The 14,821-nt window shown below is 41.9% G+C and overlaps 1 protein-coding gene across 2 annotated transcripts in view; it reads left to right on the top strand.

Moving 5' to 3' along the window:
* Positions 1–14,821, top strand: part of LOC124621916 (N-acetylglucosamine-6-phosphate deacetylase) — a 111,210-nt gene that overhangs the window by 89,029 nt on the left and 7,360 nt on the right. For both annotated transcript variants that reach the window (XM_047147421.1, XM_047147420.1), the window contains 2 exons: positions 1,611–1,755; positions 1,955–2,131. In XM_047147421.1, the coding sequence (XP_047003377.1) occupies positions 1,611–1,755; positions 1,955–2,131 (322 nt within the window). The remainder of the gene's footprint in view (positions 1–1,610; positions 1,756–1,954; positions 2,132–14,821) is intronic.

Raw genomic sequence — 14,821 nt, 5'->3', positions numbered from 1 at the left:
GCCAGAGCTCGAGTGCAGTGCAGAGTACGGACGAGTGTCTTCAGTTTTAGAAACGTTCAGTCATAAATAAAGTAATTGAACAAAAGCAATGTCTTGATAGCAGACTTTCTATAAAAGAAAGTTTGGAAAAAGCATTCTTTACACCAATTGCTTCATATTATATTAATTAATTAAACCAAACAAGCAATAAGCCTCCTAATTCAGGCGATAGCAAGGAAATTCATTCTCACTAACCGCTTTTTCGCAATAAAGAACAGCAGTAATTGTTTATTTCCTATTGTACTTTGACGAAATGTAATTCATAGCCATACCAACAGTGTTTGTTGGTATTTTGCGTGATTCTTTAAAGTCCTCCAGGAATTCTGTTGAATGACGAGCTGCATTAACGTAACAGTTAAGGTGTTTGGCTGCTAAGCAAGACGTTCTGAGTGCAAACCTCGTTCGGTGCTTAATATTTTCTTTATTTAAAAACAATATTGAAGTGTCTTACTTCACGAATTTTATTCGTTTGAATGTAATTTTTTGATATTCTAATGGCAACTAAAATCGATCATACGGAAAGTATACACTATGGACTTTTACCTCTGCAAACTCTTCAAAATTTCGAGCAATGGTTTACTACATTTAATGCTGCACAATAACTGCGTTGAACATCGAAACAAAATTAAGTCATTTCTGGGGGGAAGATGTGTAAAAATCAAATTTTTGGGCCAAATAGTTTTCGTGAAATCGAATGATAAGTGTGTCAAAGCAGTCGGAACACCATTTGTCTGCACATGCGAGCAGTGCAGTGATGACAAAATCGCGCACAGTGCGGAATGCGGGGGGCACGTCTCTGTAGCAGCGAAAGGGTTAATGCGGCCGTGGTGGCTTTACTTCATAAACTGTGCGCTCCCCCCTAAACGTAAGTTTGCGAACTATACTATACTATACTATACTATACTATGGCGCTGCACTTCTCTTGGCACGTGCAACTGGCAACGCAGCAATCTCCCGCATCTGGGCGGCCATGCACGAGCCGCCAAGATAAAAGAATTGAACTATAGTCATCCCTAATTGAAGTCACATTGGGTGGTCCAGCATTGTTTTATCTGTTTGTTATGACCCTCTTCTATCTATTGGTTCCACAAATGCATCACTGCTGTAGTTTATTCCATTTGAGCTCATTCACAAGTCAGTATTGTGCCCCTGCATTTCAACTTAATTCCACATTTCTACCTCTAACACTAATTTTTCCAGTCATACAAGAGATCACTGCTAGGCCTATGTGTGATCACCTGTCTGCCATCACAATTATTTATTGCTGGTACACCGCTGTATGCACATCTGAGTGTGGATATTGATGCCATTATTTCTAGATGTTGAACATTTACGAATATTAGGGTGTCATTTATGAAAATTTTGTCCTGCATTGCAACATGCTTTGTACTAGAATAGATGTTGTGTTTCTTTCACATTTCTCTATCATTGATTTAAGAAAGTTATGTGGACTTAATATTTTAAGTTAAGATTCTCATTCAAGACTTCAGTTTCACTTCAGACTTAGGTAATAATGAATCTGTATGTACATTGCACTTATGTTAGTGTTGTTACTAATATTCTTCATGCAGTTTCATCACAGGGATCCTGGTCTTGTGGGTCTCTTGGCATCAGATGCTGTTCCAGATGATCATGTTGTTTATTTTGGTATCATTTCGGATGGCATCCACACTCACCCTGCTGCTCTGAGAATAGCGCATCGAACTCATCCTAAAGGTTATAAAGCCAGAGCTTGGTTATCCATATAACAAATTTCTGATTCTCTCTTGTAAGTTTTGTACTCCCAATGTTAATACAGAGAGTACTCATTTTTCATAAATTATATTTTATAACACTAGCTACCAAGTTATATCTATACAAAATGTTTGCCTTCTGTTGTTCATAATGTCACTAAGAAGACTATTTTCTGGGGCAGGTTTGGTGCTGGTTACTGATGCAATTTCTGCACTGGGCCTAGAAGAGGGAATGCATCAGCTTGGTCAACTTTCTGTAGAGGTAAAGGCTGGTTGTGCATATATTGCTGGCACTGATACTCTTTGCGGTAGCATAGCAACTATGAGTGAGTGTGTCAAATTCTTCAAAGAAGCTACATGTAAGTGAAACATGTATAACACATAATAAATTTGGGAAATTTAATTGGCATGCAGAAGAGAAGCAGCACGACTCATATAGAGGTTCAGTTGGATATAAGAAATCACATAGTGACAGGACATCTTAATATTAGTGCAAAAACTTTCCAAAGGTCTGAACATGACTGTCAAATGTTCTTTGTGAATTGCATTTTTGTTTCGATCACATACTTCCTGTAATGTACAAGACTTGTTTTTGGAACTAATAAAATAAAAGCATTCCATTTCTACTGCTTTGCAGACTTGTTAGACAAGAGGACAAATGCTCTTCAATCATTACATCTAGCAGTGTGAAGAACTGCAACACTCTCCGTGAACTCCATCCTGTGTCTCCAGAATATTGTCTTGTTGGTGTCTTCATTTGATTGATGACATGAAGAATCAATAAGAAAAGTTTGCCGTTTCCTTTAAAAACCTGTATTGTCATGACTGTCGTGGAAGTAATGTTGCTCTCTGCACAAACTTCATATATATATATATAAACTTACCAAACGAGAAAGTGCTGGTAGATAGACACAATAAAACACACACACACACACACACACACACACACACACACACACACACACACAAATTTCAAGCTTTCGCAACCCAAGGTTGCTTCAACAGGAAAGAGGGAAAGATGAAAGGATGTGGGTTTAAGGGAGAGGGTAAGGAGTCATTCCAATCCCGGGAGTGGAAAGACTTACCTTAGGGGGGAAAAAAGGACAGGTATACACTCGCGTGCGCGCGCGCACACACACACACACATGCACATATCCATCCGCGCATATACAGACACAGGCTGACATATGTAAAGGCAAAGAGGTTGGGCAGAGATGTTAGTCGCGGTGGAAGTACAGAGGCAAAGATGTGAATGACAAGTGATGTACGAGGGGCGGCAACTTGAAATTAGCGGAGGTTGAGGCCTGGTGGGTAATGGGAAGAGAGAATATATTGAAGGGCAAGTTTCCATCTCCGGAGTTTTGATAGGTTGGTGTCAGTGGGAAGTATCCAGATAACCCGGACGGTGTAACACTGTGCCAAAATGTGCTGGCTGTGCACCAAGGCATGTTTAGCCACAGGGTAATAATTACCAACAAACACTGTCTGCCTGTGTCCGTTCATGTGAATGGACAGTTTGTTGCTGGTCATTCCCACATAGAAGGCTTCACAGTGTAAGCATGTCAGTTGGTAAATCACGTGGGTGCTTTCACATGTGGCTCTGCCTTTGATCGTGTACACCTTCCGGGTTACAGGACTGGAGTAGGTGGTGGTGGGAGGGTGCATGGGACAGGTTTTACACTGGGGGCAGTTACAAGGGTAGGAGCCAGAGGGTAGGGAAGGTGATTTGGGGATTTCATAGGGATGAACCAAGAGGTTACGAAGGTTAGGTGGATGGCAGAAAGACACTCTTGGTGGAGTGAGGAGGATTTCATGAAGGATGGATCTCATTTCAGGGCAGGATTTGAGGAAGTCGTAGCCCTGCTGGAGAGCCACATTCAGAGTCTGATCCAGTCCTGGAAAGTATCCTGTCACAAGTGGGGCACTTTTGGGGTTCTTCTGTGGGAGGTTCTGGGTTTGAGGGGATGAGGAAGTGGCTCTGGTTATTTGCTTCTGTACAAGGTCGGGAGGGTAGTTGTGGGATGTGAAAGCTGTTTTCAGGTTATTGGTGTAATGGTTCAGGGATTCAGGACTGGAGCAGATTCATTTGCCACGAAGACCGAAGCTGTAGGGAAGGGACCGTTTGATATGGAATGGGTGGCAGCTGTCATAATGGAGTACTGTTGCTTGTTGGTGGGTTTGATGTGGACGGACGTGTGAAGCTGGCCATTGGACAGATGGAGGTCAACGTCGAGGAAAGTGGGATGGGATTTGGAGTAGGACCAGGTGAATCTGATGGAACCAAAGGAGTTGAGGTCGGAGAGGAAATTCTGGAGTTCTTCTTCACTGTGAGTCCAGATCATGAAGATGTCATCAATAAATCTGTACCAAACTTTGGGTTGGCAGGCCTGGGTAACCAAGAAGGCTTCCTCTAAGCGACCCATAAATAGGTTGGCGTACAAGGGGGCCATCCTGGTACCCATGGCAGTTCCCTTTAAGTGTTGGTATGTCTGGCCTTCAAAAGTGAAGAAGTTGTGAGTTAGGATGAAGCTGGCTAAGGTAATGAGGAAAGAGGTTTTAGGTAGGGTGGCAGGTGATCGGTGTGAAAGGAAGTGCTCCATCGCAGCGAGGCCCTGGACGTGTGGGATATTTGTGTATAAGGAAGTGGCATCAATGGTTACAAGGATGGTTTCCGAGGGTAACAGATTGGGTAAGGATTCCAGGTGTTCGAGAAAGTGGTTGGTGTCTTTGATAAGGATGGAAGACTGCACGTTATGGGTTGAAGGTGTTGATCTACGTAGGCAGAGATACACGTGTTGATCTACGTAGGCAGAGATACAGGTGTTGATCTACGTAGGCAGAGATACATTCTGTGGGGGCTTGGTAATCTGCTACAATGGGGTGGCCAGGATGTTTGGGTTTGTGAATTTTAGGAAGAAGGTAGGGGTGCGGGGTGTTGGTGGGGTCAGGAGGTTAATGGAGTCAGGTGAAAGGTTTTGTAGGGGACCTAAGGTTCTGAGGATCCCTTGAAGTTCTGCCTGGGCATCAGGAAATGGATTACCGTGGCAAACTTTGTATGCAGTGTTGTCTGAAAGCTGACACAGTCCCTCAGCCACATACTCCCGATGATCAAGTACCACGGTTGTGGAACCCTTGTCATCCAGAAGAATGACAATGGATCGGTCAGCCTTCAGATCATGGATAGCCTGGGCTTCAGCTGTGGTGATGTTGGGAGTAGGATTAAGGTTTTTCAAGAAAGATTGAGAGGCAAGGCTGGAAGTGAGAAATTCCTGGAAGGTTTGGAGAGGGTGATTTTGAGGAAGAGGAAGTGGGTCCTGCTGTGATGGAGGACAGAACTGTTCCAGGCAGCGTTCAATTTGGATAGTGTCGTGGGGAGTTGGGCCATTAGGAGTAGGATTCGGATTATTTTTCGTCGTGGCAAAGTGATATTTCCAGCAGAGACTACGAGTGTAGGACAGTAAATCTTTGACAAGGGCTGTTTGGTTGAATCTGGGTGTAGGGCTGAAGGTGAGGCCTTTGGATAGGACAGAGGTTTCGGATAGGGAGAGAGGTTTGGAGGAAAGGTTAACTACTGAATTGGGGTGTTGTGGTTCCAGATTGTGTTGACTAGAATTTTGAGGTTTTGGGGGCAGTGGAGCTGGAAGTGGGAGATTGAGTAGATGGGAGAGACTGGGTCTGTGTGCAATGAGAGGAGGTTGAGGTTTGTTGGAAAGGTTGTGGAGGGTTAGTGAGTTGCCTTTCCGGAGGTTGGAAACCAGGAGATTGGATAGCTTTTTTAGGTGGAGGGTGGCATGCTGTTCTAATTAGTGGTTGGCCAGTATGAGGATGCTCTGAACAGCCGGTGTGGATGTGGGAGAGGAAAGATTGAGGACTTTGATTAGGGATAGGAGGTGACGGGTGTGTTCATTGGCTGAGTTGATGTATAGGTGAGGATTAGGTGAGTGAGGGCTATGGATTGTTCGGTTTGGAACTGGTATAGGGATTGATGGAAAGAAGGGTTACAGCCAGAGATGGGAACTTTAAGTGTGAGGCCTTTGGGGGTAATGCCAAATGTCAGACAAGCCTGAGTAAATAAAATATGGTAGCGTAATCTGGCTAGGGCGAAGGCATGTTTGTGGATGGAATTTAAATAAAACTATGGTGTCGTAGGGATGTTGTGAGGGTGACATGGTATAAGAAGGTGGAAAGTATAACATGAGGCTAAAGTGAAAATAAAAATATATGGGGGGAGATAAAGGTGAACTAGAAAGCAACTGGAGTTCTGGTGTGAAAAAAGTCGAAAAAGTGTTGGTTTAAGCTGAGCTATGTTGATCCTGTGGTGAACTTAGGTTGGTAAACAACGATGTGTACAAAGGTTAGGTAGTTGTGTTGCCTCCAAAACACATTAAAGGGCGGAGAAATTCGGGAAAATTTCGAAAAAACTGTGTGTAAATGTATTAAAAGGACTGGTTATGTGGTGGCAGATCATGAAAATGAGGTTAACAATTGTCTGACGAAGGAATAATAATGTTAAAACCTGTGGGAAGCTGCTAAAAAATGATCGGTTATGTGGGAAAAATGGGAATGGAAATAAAACGAAAGTTGTTAGAACTAGCCGAAATGGTTGTTTAATGGGTGAAAGGAACTAAATCCCCAAACCACCTTCCCTACCCTCTGGCTCCTACTCTTGTAACTGCCCCCAGTGTAAAACCTGTCCCATGCACCCTCCCACCACCACCTACTCCAGTCCTGTAACCCGGAAGGTGTACACGATCAAAAGCAGAGTCACGTGTGAAAGCACCCACGTGATTTACCAACTGACATGCCTACACTGTGAAGCCTTCTATATGGGAATGACCAGCAACAAACTGTCCATTCGCATGAACGGACACAGGCAGACAGTGTTTGTTGGTAATGAGTATCACCCTATGGCTAAACATGCCTTGGTGTACGGCACAGTGTTACGCCGTCTGGGTTATCTGGATACTGCCCACTGACACCAACCTATCAGAACTCCGGAGATGGGAACTTGCCCTTCAATATATTCTCTCTTCCCGTTACCCACCAGGCCTCAACCTCTGCTAATTTCAAGTTGCCGCCCCTTGTACATCACTTATCATTCAACAACATCTTTGCCTCTGTACTTCTGCCTCGACTGACATCTCTGCCCAACCTCTTTGCCTTTACTTATGTCTGCCTGTGTTTGTATGTATGCGGATGGGTGTGTGTGTGTGTGTGTGTGTGTGTGTGTGTGTGTGTGTGTGTGTGTGTTTATACCTGTCCTTTTTTTCCCCCTAAGGTAAGTCTTTCTGCTCCCGGGATTGGAATGACTCCTTACCCTCTCCCTTAAAACCCACATCCTTTCGTCTTTCACTCTCCTTCCCTCTTTCCTGATGAAGCAACCTTGGGTTGCGAAAGCTTGAAATTTGTGTGTGTGTGTGTGTGTGTGTGTGTGTGTGTGTGTGTGTGTGTGTGTCTATCTACCAGCGCTTTCTCGTTTGGTAAGTCGCAGCATCTTTGTTTTATATATATATTACACAAATCAGTTGGTTCTACTGAGAAATTCATCAATTGAGTAGAAGGAGTTGTCCACAAATAAATCCTTTAGGCTTCTCTTAAACTGAATTTCATTGGTTGTTAAGCTTTTTATGGCTGCTGGCAAGTTATTGAAATTGTGCCCTCCTGAATAATGCACACCTTTTTGTACAAGAGTAAGTAACTTTAAATCTTAGTGAAGATTATTCTTATTTCTAGTATTCATGCCATCAGACAAAAGCATTCACAACCTTGTAAAAGAACAAACATAGCAAGGTTCCTTTGGAAAACATTCGGCATTGAAGGCAACAGCAGCATCAACATTTCTCCTACATTCTCTGCAATCAGGATCATTTCAGTGTTTTCTTCTGTGGCTGCAACATTCTTCATTCACGTGCATGTCTGTTCTCCACATTATTAGTAGGTGTGCAGGGCAATAAACATTGTGCAAGTATTGTAGGTTTAGAACATCATCTGTTCTAGTCTGCACAATACATGAGCTCTGCTCACAGTGTACCGCCTGTTATGATACATCATAGTTCACTACATGGCCACTGTAGCCTGTTGACTAGTTCCCTGTTCGAAATATTGGAGGAATACAAAGTTGTGGGTTTCCAATTAGAAGTTATGAAATACTGGCCTGTCCTACACACCCCCACCCCACCCCCACCCCCCGTTCGCCCCCTCCCCACCAGCATGGAGGTTGTGTCCCACATGACACTGGATATTTAATCTAGTATTGCCCCTGTTAGGGAATATTGTAGGTTGGGGGCTGATGCACAAAGCAGCCTGAGTTGTAGTGGGCAGATGGGTAGTTCCACATGACCCGTGTTTACGTTTAGTGATTTTTGCTGTTTCCTCTTCGTTTATTGCTCTCGCATCAAACTAAAACTAAAACAAAACGGAAGCAGCCAAGTGAATTAAAATACAGTCGCATAGTTATGGAAGGCTAAAATATGTTACTAGTTTCAGATTTTATTTTATTTACACCTTTCTGACAGTCAAGCATTAATCGCCTTGCAGAACAATGAAGTTATTTTTGTCAGTTTGCTAAAGGAATTTCCTTTTATTAATCTTTTCTGCTGAGGCAGACAATTTATTTGAAACGAAGTGCTTAATTCCTCACTGTTAGCTAGTTTCAACGGTTCGCTGCGTTTCAATTGCGCATTTTTGTGTTCTATCACGTATGGCACTATGCCATAATAAAGAACCAAATGTGAGATAATACAGTACTGGTACTCCAAGAAAATATACATCCGAATCTGGACATATGAATGTGCATTTTAAGCCAAATTATGCATTTTAGTATGGTTCACGAAATTCTGATGCTCTTGGAGTATCCTCTAATGTCTTGTTTCTAATGTAAGATCTTTTAATGTTTTACACGTACGAACATGGGCATCCTGCATCATAGTAGCTGCGAAAGCGTGGTGACACCTGTTTATCTGGCGCTCTCTGGCAACTGCTGAAATGAACATATTTCTAACAGTTCACGGGAAAATATTGTGAATGGTTGTTTGAAAAGTGTTACTTTCAAATCAAAATTCCTTTTACGCAAGATGAACAACGTGCAAGAATGTATGATGTGATTTTTTAAATCATAGTGTGTTTGACTCTCATTTAAAAATCAACTCCTTGAGGATGACTGTGTAGAAGAATTTCGAGCTCAGAAGATCAGACATTTATGTGACACAATTATGAGATGTATCTTAAAGTGTAACACGCACAAAAAAGACCAACGTTGTATGAGAAAGCTGAGCTTCTCTTGTAGCTTATACTTTTAGAGACCAATATTATATGTGAAAGCTTTTTTCTTTTCTTGTAGTAACACTATGTATATTAACTTAAACCATTAACTTTTCCTATTTGTGTGTTCGTGCTTCTTGCTATTGGCTGACTACATCCCGTGTCCTATGATCTGAATGTCCGCTGTCATCAGCTGACGAGATCACATGACATGAGCTATGACTGACTTACAAAAGCGCATCGCAATCTGGATTTCAGTGCTTCAGAAAGTAACATGCGATGTTTGGTGGAATTCGAATTTATACTTTTGTAATACGAAAATATGCGGTATACATTTTGCTGCAGATCAAAGATCTTCTAAAGTGCCGAGAAATTCTACGCCGATGTATAAAACCATAACCATTCAAAGGATTAACACGTTTTACAGTTCCGAGGAAAAGTATACAGTCACTTAACAAGGAAAAAGTGTGTTTTCACACAGGAGACAATGTGTTTTTAACCAGGAAAAATCCGGGATTTTTTTTTTTTTTTTTTAATTTTATTTATTTATTATTATTTTTTTCCCCCTTGTCCACGTATACACCCTAGTTTGTGTGTTGAATTTGGTTGAAATCACCCATCCATAATTGAAGTTCGAGTTTCAAAATGCTGTAGAAAGAGAACCACTGCTCAAATTACGGCAAATTTGAACAGCATATTATTGTCTCAGGGGAACATCGTGGAACAAATAAGATTTAGTGAAAATTTTACCAATGGATGACATTGTACACATTATAATGTACATGATGTCAGCTACAAAATCACAGTGAGATGGCTATGGTAGAGCTGCACATTACACCATCCATACTGTTAAGTGTACCTGACTGCAGAAGTTCAGCAGTGATAAGCCCGTCCACCACAGTAAGGTCGAACCATATCAGATGGAAAAAAATTGGTTACAATGTAGTAGTATTGATCTACTTTATCAGCCTGTGTTGCTAGGGCTACGTGTGTGATGGGCACGGATGGGGGAATGGTTGAAATTGATGGTGGAGGGAAGCATAGAGAGAATGGGTGGGAGGCCAAAAACTGGATAAAAAGCAAAACGACATTAGTTTTTAATTGTCCTGGGACCAAAAACCAGATATAAAGCAAGACTGGCACAATACATGTTCAATATGTTGTCCACTGTTTCTACTATAAGTTTAAATCGAGAAATAGCATGTTCCACAACAGATCGGAATGTATTGGGGGTCACTTTAGGAACACATGTTTCAGATTACCCCACAGCCAGAAGTCACGCGGATTAAGATAGAAAATCTGTAGGAAAATTATGGATGATAATTCTAGCATTTCCAAAATTCCTCTCCAGCAGCCGCTTCACTCATTGTGGAATGTGTAGAGGTAGGCCATCTTGCACAAAAATGATCCTACACACACATCCACACTGTTGAAGGGTTGGAATGATGTTGATATGCATAGTGTTCACCAGTGATGGTACAGGTAAAAAGACCTGCGTGATCCATCTCCTTAAGAAAATATAGCTGTATGATAAATGCCGCCATCAAGCTGCACCACACAGTCACCTTTGCAGAATGAATGGGTACTGTTTGTTGTGTGTGCACATTTTCTATTGCCCATATTCAGCAGTTCTGCATATTGACATGTCCTTGGAGATGGAAATTGGCTTCATTTGTCCACAAAATGTCCCATGGCCATTTATTGTCCATGTGAGCAAGGAATTCCAGATGAATGTTTGTCTTGAACTGCCCTTCTTTGAAATTTTTTGGTGTCCTGTATCAATCCTATCTCACATGGATCCCACACGCACAGCACTGCTCCAGAAGAGGACAGACAAGCGTGGTGTAGGTGGTCTCCCTAGTAGACCCATTGCATCTTCTAGGACTTCTACCAATAAAACAGTGTCTTTGGTTAGATTTCCTCACAACTTTATTCATGTGATCATTCCATTTTAAGTTTTTCATAATTGTAATCCATAAATATTGAGTTAAATTCACAGCCTTTAGATTTGCACGATTTATCATGTGCCTGAAATTTAGTGGATTCCTTTTACTATGCATGTGGATGAATTCACAGTTTTCCTTCTTCAGATAAAATTGCCACTTTTTGCACCATGCAGACATCACGCCTAAGTCATTTTGCTGTTGTTTTTGAACTTCTTATTACTTTCCCAGGTGGTAAGTGGCAGCAGCATCTCTAAACAATGTAAGAAGGCTTCTCAAATGCTCCTAAATCATTTGTGTGGATTAGGAACAGAAGAGGGCCTATAATACTTCCTTGGGGAATGCCAGATATCACTTCTGTTTTAATCATTAATTTTCCATAAATTACCACGTACTGTGACCTGACAGGAAATCATGAATCCAGCTGCACAACTGAATTGATACTCCATAGGCACACAATTTTATTAGAAGTCAATTTTGAGGAAATGTATCAAAAGCTTTCTGGAAATTGAAAAATATGAAATCAGTTTGTCATCCCCTGTCAATGGCACTCATTACTTTGTGTGAATAACGAGCTTGTTGTGTTTCATAAGAACAATATTTTCTGACTCTGTGCTGCGTATTTGTCAATAGATCGTTTTCCTCAAGGTAACTCATAATGTTCAAACATGGTATATGTTCCAAAATCCTACTGCAAATCAGCATTAGTATGTGTGTCTTTAACTCACTGGTTACTCCTATTTCCTTTCTTGAGTATTGGTGTGACCTGTTCAACTTTTCAGTCTTTTGATAGGATCTTCCGTCAAGTTCTCAGTGGTACACTATGTGATCAAAAGTATCTGGACATTACCAAAAACACCTACTGCCTGGTACGCCATATCAGAGGCCTCAGTAGTCATTAGACATCATGAGAGAGCAGAATGGGGCACTCCGCAGAACTCACGGACTACTCCGCAGAACTCACGGACTTCGAACTTGGTCATGTGATTGGGTCTCACTTGTGTCATACGTCTGTAAGTGAGATTTCCACAGTCCTAAACATCTCTAGGTCCACTGTTTCCAATGTGATGCTGAAGTGGAAACATGAAGGGACACATACACCACAAAAGCGTACAGGTCGACCTCATCTGTTGACTGACAGAGACCACAGACAGTTGCGAGGGTCATAATGTGTAATAGGCAGACATCTATCCAGACCATCACATAGGAATTCCAAACTGCATCAGGATGAACAACAGTTAGACAGGAGGTGAGAAAACTCGGATTTCGTGGTTGAGCAGCTGCTCAAAAGCCAAAAAACGCGCCAGTAAGTGCCAAATGATGCCTTGCTTGGTGTAAGGAGCGTAAACATTGGATGACTGAACAGTGGAAAAACATTTTGTCGAGTGACGAATCACTGTACACAATGTAGTGATCTGATGGCACGGTGTGGCTATGGCGAATGCCCGGTGAACGTCATCTGCCAGTGTGTGTAGTGCCAGCAGTAAAATTCGGAGGCGGTAGAGTTATGGTGTGGTTGCATTTTTCGCGGAGGGGGCTTGCACCCCCTGTTGTTTTGCATGGCACTGTCACAGCTCAGGTCTACATTGATGTTTTAAGCACCTTCTTGCTTCCTGCTGTTGAGGAGCAATTCGGGGATAACAATTGCATCTTTCAACACAATCGAGCACTCATTCATAATGCATGGCCTGTGGCGGAGTGGTTACATGACCATAACATCCCTGTAATGGACTTGCCTGCACAGTCCTGACCTGAATCCTATAGTGAATACCTTTGGGATGTTTTGGAACGCCAACTTCGTGCCAGGCCTCACCGACTGACATAGATACCTCTCCTCAGCGCAGCAAGCACTCTTTGAAGAATGGGCTCCCATCCCACAAGAAACCATCCAGCACCTGATTGAACATATGCCTGTGAGAGTGGAAGCTGTCATCAAGGCTAAGGGTGGGCCAACACCATGTTGAATTCCAGCATTACCAATGGAGGGGGCCACGAACTTGTTAGTCATTTTCAGCCAGGTGTTTCGGATACTTTTGATCACATAGTGTGTAAGCTTGCTAAGTATGGGGCCATTGTATCAGCATACTCTGAAAGGAACTTAATTGGTATACTACTTGGACCAGAAGATTTGTCATTATTAGAGAGATTTGAGCACACACAGAGGCTTTCCGGCAGTCGTTCTTCCTGCAAACCATACGCGACTGGAACAGGAAAGGGAGGTAATGACAGTGGCACGTAAAGTGCCCTCCGCCACACACCATTGGCTGGCTTGCGGAGTATAAATGTAGATGTAGATGTAGATTGTTAAGGGGAGTATGTACGTCCTATACCCACAGTGTTAAATTTGCAATATTGATGACCCATTATCTCAGAACCTGTGACAGATAGAGATCTGAAAGTTTTGGGATGTATAGTATCACTCCTTTTCTGATTACTGAACCAGAATCAAAATGTACAGAGAAATAATCAGCTAGTTATGACTTTTTTAAAAATGCTGTTCAATATCTTCTTTTAAAAGTCCACTTTTTCTTCCGTAAGTAAAAAACCGTTAAGAGGTGGAGATGTTTTGGGATGTTCAGTAGCTGCAGTATACTAAGTGGTAACAGTGTAAAATTAGAGATGTGTATCTGTAATAGTTCCTGAGATTATGGGTCAAATAATTTTAAAAATGTCATTTCCGGCAAATCAAGTTCAAACATTTTATTTGATATTAACTTATACATGGAGGCATGCCAGCTTCTAGAAACAGCCAGGCCCATAATCAGCATTATCTGAATCCTGTTCTTGACTATCCTCCAAACCTAGAAGCTTCCTTCTTTTCCTGCCTCTTGCTTCTTTAGTCATTTCCTCTGCTGCACGCTGGGCTTTCATGATCCTAAGTCGATCCATTCGCTGAAAGGTTTGCAGTGTGTTGGCACCTGGAGTTATACCAAGTTCCTCTAGTACCCCAATTCTTCCCTTTATACCATCATTAAATATTATCACAGCATCACAAACACCCAATCATAGAGTTTTCCTTCCAACAAAGACATTTTTTGGTATGCAGGTCCAAATTACATTATTGAAAGACTCATTCGGGTAGAAGGTCAGGATGAGCTAATTCTCTATATATTGGTTTAATAACTTCCATCACTGCAGATGTTATGCTATTTTTGTGCCTAAATTGCTCCTCACTGCCCGCTGCCTGAGCTTTGCAGTACTTGCACCATGAATCAGCACCAGGTGGACAAAGACCATGTATAAGTGTATCATCAGTGGAAGAATGTAGCCCACACTGCTCGTTTCATCCCTTGTAGGTCATGTGTATTGTTTCTTATGGCCATTCCATAATAATGCTGGAGTTCATCGATGTTTTTGTCTGTAAGTCTTCCTTTACCATTTAGAATCTTTCCATATGATAACTTCTCTTTTCCTTTTGCCTGCTTCAATTTTCGGAGATGTGTTCCCATCCGTTTTTGAACGTGGCCCACACATTCAATCTTAACAATCTGGTTATTACCATAAGGTTGGCTTTCCACTACTGATTTGTAAGCTTTTGAATCACCATCCCCCAAGTATTCAGTGTAACACACACCTCTCTCCTGTTGTGAACATCTGAACATAAAAACAACTGCAGTAGCCTCGATACCCCCACTGGTTCCCTCATATTTCTTAGCACAATTTGTTTTATGGCTTTCACTTGTTTCATCAACTGATTTACACTGATGACAGTATTTAGTAAGCACTTCAATGTCTAAAACTTTACCTGTGTCAACACTAGTGACAGTTGCAACTGCATTTTTTTAATGTGTGACCTCTCTTCTGCCATGTGCCATCAACTGCCACAGATAAGTCTGTTGTGTTATT

This window comes from Schistocerca americana, chromosome 7 (assembly GCF_021461395.2).
Source record: "Schistocerca americana isolate TAMUIC-IGC-003095 chromosome 7, iqSchAmer2.1, whole genome shotgun sequence".
In the NCBI taxonomy this organism is placed as follows: domain Eukaryota; kingdom Metazoa; phylum Arthropoda; class Insecta; order Orthoptera; family Acrididae; genus Schistocerca; species Schistocerca americana.
Note: the sequence above shows the minus strand (reverse complement) of the source record. Positions and strands in the feature narration are given on the sequence as shown.